The sequence below is a fragment of the Oncorhynchus masou genome, chromosome 12, assembly GCF_036934945.1.
Source record: "Oncorhynchus masou masou isolate Uvic2021 chromosome 12, UVic_Omas_1.1, whole genome shotgun sequence".
NCBI classification, from domain to species: Eukaryota; Metazoa; Chordata; class Actinopteri; order Salmoniformes; family Salmonidae; genus Oncorhynchus; species Oncorhynchus masou.
The window spans coordinates 43,357,763-43,369,277 of NC_088223.1; the positions used below are offsets into that span (position 1 = coordinate 43,357,763).

At 42.8% G+C, this 11,515-nt stretch overlaps 1 protein-coding gene across 2 annotated transcripts in view; it reads left to right on the forward strand.

Moving 5' to 3' along the window:
* The window catches only part of LOC135550141 (protein argonaute-3-like), a 37,539-nt gene extending 26,065 nt beyond the window's left edge, over positions 1-11,474 (forward strand). For both annotated transcript variants that reach the window (XM_064980660.1, XM_064980661.1), the window contains exons 13-19: positions 282-441; positions 3,835-3,925; positions 4,112-4,306; positions 4,534-4,668; positions 4,769-4,870; positions 5,132-5,331; positions 5,535-11,474. In XM_064980660.1, the coding sequence (XP_064836732.1) occupies positions 282-441; positions 3,835-3,925; positions 4,112-4,306; positions 4,534-4,668; positions 4,769-4,870; positions 5,132-5,331; positions 5,535-5,643 (992 nt within the window). In that variant the 3' untranslated portion in view covers positions 5,644-11,474. The remainder of the gene's footprint in view (positions 1-281; positions 442-3,834; positions 3,926-4,111; positions 4,307-4,533; positions 4,669-4,768; positions 4,871-5,131; positions 5,332-5,534) is intronic.
* Positions 11,475-11,515: the final 41 nt, after the last annotated feature.

Below are 11,515 nucleotides of genomic sequence, written 5' to 3' on the forward strand. Positions count from 1 at the left end.
TGAAGAATCTCAAATAAAAATGTATGTTGATTTGTTTAACATTGTTTTTTTTTTTGGTTACTACATGATTCCATATGTGTTATTTCATAGTTTTCATGTCTTCACTATTATTCTACAATGTAGAAAATAGTACAAATAAAGAAAAACCCTTGAATGAGTATGTGTTTTCAAACTTTTGACTGGTACTGTATGTGCCATGTACAAGATGGTATCAGGTGTAAAATGGTTACCTTGTCCTACAATATGTCAACAGCTGTAAAATGGTTCCCTCTTTCCCACAGCTGAGGTGAAGCGGGTTGGAGACACCCTCCTGGGCATGGCCACTCAGTGTGTCCAGGTGAAGAACGTGGTAAAGACATCCCCTCAGACCCTCTCCAACCTCTGCCTCAAGATCAACGTCAAACTGGGGGGCATCAACAACATCCTGGTGCCACACCAACGGTAACGCACAGAGTGAAAGAGTGTTTCCACTGGCAGAAAACCCCTATTTGGGTGATTTGAAAACACGTATGTGCTATTTAGCAGAGATACATACACTAAGTATACAAAACATTAAGGACACCTTCCTAATATTGAGTCCCCCCCCATTTTCCCTCAGAACAGCCTCAATTTGTAGGGGGATGGACTCTGACACCTACATTTTACCTTGTAAAAGCATTCCACGGGGATGCTGGCTGGCCCATGTTTACTCAATGCTTCCCACAGTTGTCAAGTTGGCTGGATATCCTTTGGGTGGTGGACCAATCTTGATACAAATAAAATGTCACATGCGCCGGATACAGCAGGTGTAAGCCTTTCAGTGAAATGTTTCCTTACAAGCTCTAAGCCAAAAAGTGTTAAAGTATTTACTAAAATAAACTGAAATAATAATAATAATTAAGGAGCAACAATAAAATGACAGTAGCGAGGCTATATACAGGGGGTACTGGTACGGGGGCACAGGTTAAATAAAATAAAATTTATTTTTTAGCCATTCTTACATCAGCTGATATCTCAAAGTGCTGTACAGAAACTCAGCCTAAAACCCGAAACAGCAAGCAATGCAAGTGTAGAAGAACGGTGACCAAAACCTAGGAAGAAACCTAGAGAGGAACCAGGCTATGAGTGGTGGCCAGTCCTCTTCTGGCTGTGTCGGGTGGAGATTATAACAGAACATGGCCAAGATGTTCAAATGTTCATAAATGACCAGCATGGTCAAATAATAATAATCACAGTAGTTGTCGAGGGCTTTTCATTTGGCTTTTCATAGCCGATCATTGAGCGTATTTCTACCGCTACTGCTGTCTCTAGAGAGTTGAAAACAACAGGTCTGGGACATGTAGCACGACCGGTGAACAGGTCAGGGTTCCATAGCCGCAGGCAGAACAGTTGAAACTGGAGCAGCAGCACAGCCAGGTGGACTGGGGACAGCAAGAAGTCATCATGCCGGGTAGTCCTGAGGCATGGTCCTAGGGCTCAGGTCCTCCGAGAGAGAGAATTAGAGAGAGCATACTTAAATTCACACAGGACACCGGATACGACAGGAGAAGTACTCCAGATAAAACAGACTGACCTTAGCCCCCCGACACACAATCTACTGCAGCATAAATACTGGAGGCTGAGACAGGAGGGGTCAGGAGACACTGTGGCCCCATCCGATGATACCCCCGGACAGGGCCAACCAGCCAGGATATAACCCCACCCACTTTGCCAAAGCACAGCCCCCACACCACTAGAGGGATATCTTCAATCACCAACTTACCATCCTGAGACAAGATCGAGTGTAGCCCACAAAGATCTCCGCCACGGCACAACCCAAGGTTAGTTGAGGTAATTAAGGTAATATGTACAGTTGAAGTCAGAAGTTTACATACACTTAGGTTGGAGTCATTAAAACAAATTTTTCAACCACTCCACAAATTTCTTGTTAAGTCGGTTAGCACATCTACTTTGTGCATGACACAAGTAATTTTTCCAACCGTTGTTTACAGACAGATTATTTCACTTATAATTCATTGTATCATAATTCCAGTGGGTCAGAAGTTTACATACACTAAGTTAACTGTGCCTTTAAACAGCTTGGAATATTCCAGAAAATGTCATGGCTTTAGATGTTTCTGATGGGCTAATTGACATAATTTGAGTCAATTGGAGGTGTACCTGTGGATGTATTTCAAGGCCTACCTTCAAACTCAGTGCCTCCTTGCTTGGCATCATTGGAAAATGAAAAGAAATCAGCCAAGACTTCAGAAAAAATATGTGTAGACCTCCACAAGTCTGTTTCATCCTTGGGAGCTATTTCCAAACACCTGAAGGTACCACGTTCATCTGTACAAACAATAGTATGCAAGTATAAACACCATGGGACCACGCAGCTGTCGTACCGCTCAAGAATTTGACTCGTTCTGTCTCCTAGAGATGAACGTACTTTGGTTCCAAAAGTGCAAATCAATCCCAGAACAACAGCAAAGGACCTTGCGAAGATGCTGGAGGAAACCGGTACAAACGTATTTATATCCACAGTAAAACGAGTCCTATATCGACATAACCTGAGAGGCCACTCAGCAAGGAGGAAGCCACTACTCCAAAACCGCCATAAAAAAAGCCAGACTACGGTTTGCAACTGCACATTGGGACAAAGATTGTACTTTTTGGAGAAATGTCTTCTGGTCTGATGAAAAAATAATAGAACTGTTTGGCCATAATGACCATCGTTATGTTCGGAGGAAAAAGGGGGAAGCTTGCAAGCCAACGAACACCAACCCAATCGTGAAGCACAGGGGTGGCAGCATCATGTTGTGTGGGTGCTTTGCTGCAGGAGGGACTGGTGCACTTCACAAAATAGATGGCATCACGAGGAAGGAAAACTGTGAATGTATTGAAGCAACATCTCAAGACATCAGTCAGGAAGTTAAAGCTTCGTCGCAAATGGGTCTTCCAAATGGACAATGACCCCAAGCATACTTCCAAAGTTGTGGCAAAATGGCTTAATGACGAAAACAGTCAAGGAATTGGAGTGGCCATCAAAGCCCTGACCTCAATCCTATAGAAACTTTGTGGGCTGAACTGAAAAAGTGTGTGTGAGCAAGGAGGCCTACAAACCTGACTCAGTTACACCAGCTCTGTCAAGTGGAATGGGCCAAAATTCACTCAAATACTAATTGAGTGTATGTAAACTTCTTACCCACTGGGAATGTGATGAAATAAATAATAGCTGAAATAAATAATAGCTGAAATAAATCATTCTCTCTACTATTATTCTGACATTTCCCATTAAAATAAAGTGGTGATCCTAACTGACTTAAAACAGGGAAGTTTTACTAGGATTAAATGTCAGGAACTGTTAACTGAGTTTAAATGTATTTGGCTACGGTGTATGTAAACTTCCGACTTCAACTCTACATGTAGATAGAGGTAAAGTGACTATGCATGGATAATAAACAGAGTAGCAGCAGCATAAGAAGGGGGAACTATGCAAATAGTCCAGGTAGCCATTTGATTAGCTGTTCAGGAGTCTTATGGCTTGGGGGTTGAAGCTGTTAAGAAGCCTTTTGGACTTAGACTTGGTGCTCCGGTACCACTTGCTGTGCAGTAGCAGAGAGAACAGTGACTAGGGTGGCTGAAGGGCGTGCTCGGTCCTCCTTTTCCTGTAGTCCACAATCTTCTCCTTTGTCTTGATCACGTTGAGGGAGAGGTTGTCATCCTGGCACCACACTGCCATGTCTCTGACCTCCTGTCTATAGGCTGTCTCATCGTTGTCGGTGATCAGGCCAACCACTGTTGTCGTCGGCAACCTTAATGATGGTGTTGGAGTTAGGATTTACGTGCCTTGTGTTTGTCGCTCTCTCCACCCAGTCCCTCAGTGTTCCAGCAGCCTGTTATCTTCCTGGGGGCCGACGTCACTCATCCTCCAGCCGGAGACGGAAAGAAGCCATCCATCGCAGCGGTCAGTTTCTTCCTGTCATTCTAGTTTCCATTGCCATTGTCTATCTAGTTGTCATGGGGTCTTAGGCATCTAGTACATTGGTAATCTACTCGTTTGTTTTGTTATCCAGACCCCTACAATAGCATTCTGAAACATGGTGTCAGAAGTCATGTTTCTGACCATCTCCCTCTCTCTGGCCCTATCCAGGTGGTGGGCAGTATGGACGCCCACCCCAGCAGGTACTGTGCCACAGTGAGGGTACAGAGACCCAGACAGGAGGTGATCCAGGACCTGGCCTCCATGGTGCGGGAGCTCCTCATCCAGTTCTACAAGTCTACCCGCTACAAACCAACCAGAATCATATTTTATAGGGATGGTGTGTCAGAGGGACAGTTCAGACAGGTTAGTTAAAATACTTATGTCCCCCTTCAAATCTCTCATTTAAAGTTTACAGCCAAGCCAAAGGATGTCCCTATGTTGAAATGCATTTATTACAAATAGCAATGTTCTTCATAGTTTATGAACCTTAAACTTGAGTCTTAATCTTAAATCTTTAGCTATTGGTCATCAACCCTAAATTCTTAACTGCTCGCCACTCTTTGCTGTGTTGACTTCTCTCTGTGTGGCAGGTGCTGTACTATGAGCTGCTGGCCATCAGAGAAGCCTGTATCATGTTGGAGAAAGAGTACCAACCGGGCATCACCTACATTGTAGTGCAGAAGCGCCATCACACACGACTCTTCTGTGCTGACCGGAACGAGCGGGTAAGGGGTGCTATGGATCTCTCGTTGTACATTAACGATTTACTTTGGTAGGTATAGATTGGTTGTTGAACTGTTTTTAAATGGAGTGTTTATTTGGCAGGTTGGACGGAGTGGTAACATTCCTGCAGGCACCACTGTGGACACAGATATAACCCACCCCTATGAGTTTGACTTTTACCTCTGCAGCCATGCAGGAATACAGGTGTGTGTCAAGACTCATACCAGGGTTGTGTTCAATAGCATTTTATTAACCTAAGTCAGCATTCTTATTGGACAAGTTCAGGTAGTATCTCCTGCTTATTTCTCCCTAATGTTGACTCTTGCCGTCATATTATCTCAGAGGTTTATCGGCTTCTATTAATTTCCACTGAACTTCATTGTCAGTGTTGAATCAATGCTGGTATTCTCTCCATGGAACCTGCATTGTCCCTGTGGTATTACTGACTTCGCCTACTCCCTCCAGGGTACCAGCAGACCTTCCCACTACCATGTTCTGTGGGACGACAACTGCTTCACGGCTGACGAGTTCCAGCTGCTCACCTACCAGCTGTGCCACACCTACGTCCGCTGCACCCGCTCAGTCTCCATCCCCGCGCCAGCCTACTACGCCCACCTGGTGGCCTTCCGCGCCCGCTACCACCTGGTGGACAAAGAACATGACAGGTGGGGGGATTCATTTAATTGTGATCAGTATACTTTTCTGTAGGGCTAAAATCAATGTCTTGATGTTTATCACGTAAAAAGAAACTGGAGGTCGATATCATGTATTGATTTTAAAATGTTCATTCAAGATAAAGGCTCTCTCCCTCCCTTTCTGTCCTTTTCCCTTTCTCGTTTCCCCACTTCCTTCTCTTGAACACACGCAGTGCGGAGGGCAGCCATGTCTCGGGGCAGAGTAATGGCCGAGACCCCACAGCCCTCGCCAAGGCTGTTCAGATTCATCACGACACACTGAGGACCATGTACTTCGCCTGAGAGTGGGGTGTTGGGAGGGGTATTCTGTCAGCCTTGTCAATCTCACATTGGACCCCGGGCTGGCACAGCTCTGGTCCTGACAAGGGGATGCCAAGCTGCTAAAGGCAACTACAACAGCCAGAGTGGAGTACAGAAACGTTATGCAATACGAAACCAGCCAATCCTCTCCCGGCCTGTTCTCTTCTGCTGTGTTTTTAATTGATTATGGATTGTCTCTGATATTGCTCCTTGAGCTGTGCAAGTCATGTCCTCGCCTTACAGGTTTGACAGCAGCTCAACTTTTGCTTTGTGTTACTTTCAAAATGCCAGAGTGTAGAAGACAAGACAGGGGAATTGATAAGGATGGTTTCAGGGTGTGGGGGCATAGCAGGTCCAGTGAGGATCAGTCTTGTTTCCTCAACAAAGTGATGAATGATATGCTGACTTGTCTATCCAAGGAGTTCAATTGTATAAGTTGTCCTCTTTACATGTCTCCGTCAGCTTGTTGTTGTATGTGCGTCTTCTTATGTTCTGTAGAAATCTGATTGCCATGATGATGCCCGTTTGTCAAGAACGCTCGTGAATCACAGCTGTGCCATTTTTCATACGGCAAGCTGCTCGCCCAGTTACTCTACTCTCTCTAAGCCAATGGTGACTTACTTGTAGTCATTGCGACAGTCAAAGTTTAACACTGCATTCTCTATCAATATCAACAGAGTTGTTGTTTTTTACATACAGCCACAGCCATTGTTTTAGGGATTACCTGTTAAGTACTGTTAGAATATCAACCCTAGCCACATCATGGACCTACTCAGAACCTTTACAGAGTTCACTGTGGTAGCTACAGATTTCACTTTTCCTTAGTTTTACTCCTGCTATTTTAAGAGATTAGTCTAATTTAACATTCATTTTGAGCAATAGAGCACCGTTAGTTTGTCTGTCAATGGCCGAAGAGGTTTTTCACATTTTTAACTAAGGAACTGATGATGTCATGCAATCCTTAAGTGCAATACGTCGTTAATGCAGAAAACCGGTCCAATGGTTAACATGCCAATTTGATATTTTTTGGCCATTATGATCGGACATGGGCAAGTTATAACGGATAAAGAATGTAAACCGGGCCAAGAATTGATGCCATAAAATTGTTGTGGGGGTGACAAATGACAAAGCTTTTTTGTAAATTGGGTAAATGAGTGCCTGTTTTGGGGGTGAAGAAGAATTTGAAAGACAAAGGGTGTATTTCTTTTCGTTAGAGCTCCTGTGAGATTAGTTAGTTTGTTTAGTTATACAGTCATATTATTTCATCCAAGCATTACTGTAAGCATGATATGTTGTCCAGGACTGTCGGGTTAGAGAGCAGAGCAGGTGTGGCTGCATTGATTCAGTTTCATGATTTAGTTTTTAATGTGAATTATTATTGAGTATGTAGACTGACCAATTGAAGGTGGGGACAGTTAGCTAACGGATCTGTCTCATTCATTTTAACACTGGTGGTAGGATTCATTTTGCACTGTTAAAAGTAAGCATTCATATTTCAGAGTTTTATCAAGCCATTTTGTCACATTGTATTTGAAGGGCATTGTCTCTCCATTTGCCTTGCTGTGAAGTATCCTCCAGGTGAGGCTTTTGAGTTTCATCTCGTTCCACTTGGACCAAACCAACGTGCCTGGGGTCATCTGCTTAGGGAATGGATTGTATGGGCCTTGTCTGACTGGGATACAGTTGATCCCTGCTCTCACTGCCTATGCAAAAGAAGCAGCCGCGTTGTAGCATGGCCGATGTTTTGCCACACTCATTGTCCTATAGCCACGTGTTACCAGAACAAAACTAGCTGCTATACTACATTTTTATTTTGTTCATATATATTTGTACAAAGAGACTATAAGTATGACAATTTACTGCACTTAAAGATGCATGTGTTTCAGGTGAGACACATGCCCTGGTGCTGAGAGATGCAGTTTGTTGTGGGGGGGGTTTAGTAGACAGACTGTCTCTTGTAGTCAGAGATTGAGATTCATTGGGTGTTTTTCAAGGATCAGAAGTAACAATAGAGAGTACTCTCTCACTATGATACAGGGAACATACTTTAATTCCCAAAGGGTACGATTGTTTAGTAACATGGTTTACACCGGTTTGTGGACATCAATACAATACAGCTCCGCCCCTGGGGTTTGTGCGAATTGTCACAGCTCAAAAATTGTTACTTTCTTGCAAGATGTCAGACATTACCAGCATTTGATTTTACTTGAACAGCATAGGTAGGATCTGATCAGCTGCAACTGTGGGCTAATGTGTAACTGCCTTGCTTGTGTGAATAATTTAAGTCTGTACAGCAGTAGTACAGGAAGGAATTCGCTCTACACTCACGTTGCCACAGAATCGACCTCTATAGCCAGTGGGTCGGGTTTTACATCTAAGAGGCAGAGCATTGGGAGCTTGTGCTGTGTTCGTAACCAAGTGGAAGGTGGGAATTTACCAGTTGTGAAGTTATAAATACCATTTGGAGGCATTCGCACACTTTTAACTCATTGAGAAATGCCGATCTTTGTCTAATGTCCAACAAGCTGCGTAAACCATAAACTACAAGTACAGCTACACTACATGACCAAAATTATGTGGACACCAGATCGTCGAACATCTCTTTCCAAAATCATGGGCATTAATATGGAGTTCGCCCTCCCTTTGCAGCCTCCACTCTTCTGGGAAGGCTTTCCACCTAATGTTGGAACATTGCTGAGGGGACTTGCTTCCATTCAGCCACTAGCATTAGTGAAGTATGCATTAGTGAAGTCGGGCACTGATGTTGTGCGATTAGGCCTGGCTCGTAGTCGGCCTTCCAATTCATCCCAAAGGTGTTTGATTGGGTTGAGGTCAGATTCGTCCGTTGGACTGCTATATGGTAAAGAGCGATTCATCACTCCAGAGAACGCGTTTCCACTGCTCCAGAGTCCAATGGCGGCGAGCTTTACACCACTCCAGCTGACGCTTGGCATTGAGCATGGTGATCTTAGGGTTGTGTGCGGCTGCTCGGCCATGGAAACCCATTTCATGAAGCTCCTGACGAACAGTTCTTGTCCTTCCAGAGGCCGTTTGGAACTCGGTAGTGAGTGTTGCAATCGAGGACAGACTATTTTTACAGGCTACGCACTTCAGCACTCGGTTGTCCCTTTCTGTGCTCTTTTGTGGCCTACCACTTCGTGGCTGAGCCGTTTCCACTTCACAATAATAGCACTTATAGTTCACCAGAGCAGCTCTAGCAGGGCAGAAATGTTATGAACTGACTTTTTGGAAAGGTGGCATCCTATGACAGTGCCACATTGAAAGTCACTGAGCTTTTCAGTAAGGCCATTCTACTGCCAATGTTTGTCTATGGAGATTGCATGGCGGTGTGCTTGATTTTATACACCTGTCAACAACTGGTGTGGCTGAAATATCCAAATCCACTCATTTGAAGAGGTGGCCACATACCTTTTATGTATATATAATGGATCATGGTTGCAATCAAATTAGTGTTCAAAAAACATATTAATAGATACATGTTTTGTTTTATGTTTTGTTGTTGCGCAGGTAATTTCCTTAGTAGGTGATGTCAGAGGTCACCATGTGTGAGATCGGCTTGATAGACGTTTCACACTAGTAATTACTAGTTGGAGGGCCATTCCAGTGGATTTTCCTCAGTTGTATGTGGTAAATTCCCACTGGTTACGAACGCAGCATCATTCTGAGGCAGGGGGGTAATACATGGCTATATAATGCACTACTTTTGACCAGGACCCATAGGCCTCTTGGCAAAAGTAGTGCACTATAGGGAAGTAGGGTTGCATTTGAGGTTGAACCAGGCTCCTTCATGTGTTGCCCCCCCACTAAAAGCTGGACATCAGATGCCTTCTTTTGTTATTCTAATGCGTTTTTAATTCCGAAATGGAGATATATTTGTATATTTAAAATATGGAATAATATAATGAGCCACTTATTTTTGCTAATAAATTCTAGAAAAGTAGAACAATAGCGACGATAATAATGAAATAAAGACCATAGTCACTGATAATAATCCAAATGTAATAATTCAATAGACTGTTTATTTCCTGGTTGTTAAAATTCTAGTAGTTCCCCTAATTTCAGTTTGTGACAAAACAAAACATTGTACCATCTATCTAAACTGCTGTGAAATATATTTTTAATAACCAAAAAAATTGTCTTTTTGGCTTTTTTAAGCTGGTGTACAAAACCGAAAGTAAACCCGAAACTTAAGAACAGGAAGCCTAGAAAAAATGCACATAGAATAGATCAACCGCTTTTTAGACTTGCTTTAAATGAGTGACAGATCTATAACTCACATTTCTATGTGCATTTGGTCGAGTCGCCAATTAAGTTAAATATTGCAGCTTTTAAAGCAAAGCGTGTCATATCGAAGCTACATCTGCTGCATTTAAATGACCTACTGTGTGGGGGGGGGGGGCTTGTTTTTTATGTGGCAGCTGTTGTCTTGTGACTGATTGGATGAACCTCCTGCTATTTCCCATCACCCTCCTCTCTGTTCAATGAACTAACAATATCTGGAGAGTAGCCTAGCTTCCATTCAGTAGGTTTCATTCATCTCACAGAGCCTTGTCTTCTAGAACCTGTAGTGAATGTGACCTACATTTTGATTGATTTCCTCCAACATTTGACTGTGTGCATCCCTCAAAGTTTTTCTTGTGGAATGAGTGAAGGTTTTATCCTTGGACAGAATAGTCTGTAGACTGTGCCTTTTCCTGATGGTGCTGAAAACAAGTGAATCAAAGAGATCTTACTTTCAAAACGTTGAGGGCAATATGCCTATGTCTACATTGATACGTATATATTGATACATGACAATTTTGTGTGGGTGCCTGGGTGTCTGTTTGTGACACTGACATACAGTATAAGAACACAATAATATGCAGAACCAACCAGTTTTGAGGTGTCAGGACCAAAAATGCTTATGGGGATGGTAAGGTAGGCAGGCACTCGCATGGCACAACCAAAAAAGTTGCATTTAATAACTGGGCATGACACTATAGAGGATATTTTAGACTGCCACCCTCTTCAGGTGGAAAATGCATGGGATTTCCAACCCTGGTTCCCTTTGTTTAAACCTTTAGTAGATAGATGTTCAGTGATGGTGTTCTACCCAAAGTGAACAGCAATAAACAAAGTGATCTTTAGGCTCTGAGCAACTAGCTGTTGGGGTTACACCAGGGGGTGCTTCCCAAATGGCACCATATTCCTTATATAGTGCACTACTTTTGACCAGAGTACCTCTTCTTTTGAATTACTATCCTGTGAGAGCCACTTTGCATACCATTTGCCACATGTTGATGCTAAATTCTTTCAAACACCTTTGGTTATGTCCCAAATAGCACCCTATTCTCTTTTATAGTGCACTAATATTGGCTCTGATCAAAAGTAGTGCACTATATAGATGGATGGAATAGTGCCATTTGGGAAGTAACTGGTGAATCCAACCATTTATTCCAGGCCTAAACAAAAATGCATTCTATTTGTTTAGAACCACTGCTCTTGCGTGTATACATTTATTCTCAATATCTTACAGCTAGAGTTTTACAGACAGAGAACAACATGCAATTTTGCCACAAGAATGCCTGCTTGCCTAGGAACGAATTCCTCCGAAAATCTCCAAACCCTGCACCTCTTCTTGTGGTTGGCTGCATATCGTACTTATTAATAAGATGCAAATGACAAATTCATTTGGTAACAATATGCAAAAAAAAATAATTTTGCAAATACCTTTTTTTGTCTGTCTGATGCTGTTTAGCCTTTTTATTTGGTTGTCATATGTAATAGTTTAAATTAAAACAATGTATGAAATATGTTGGTGTATTCATTGAGCGAATGGATAAGTGATGCATGT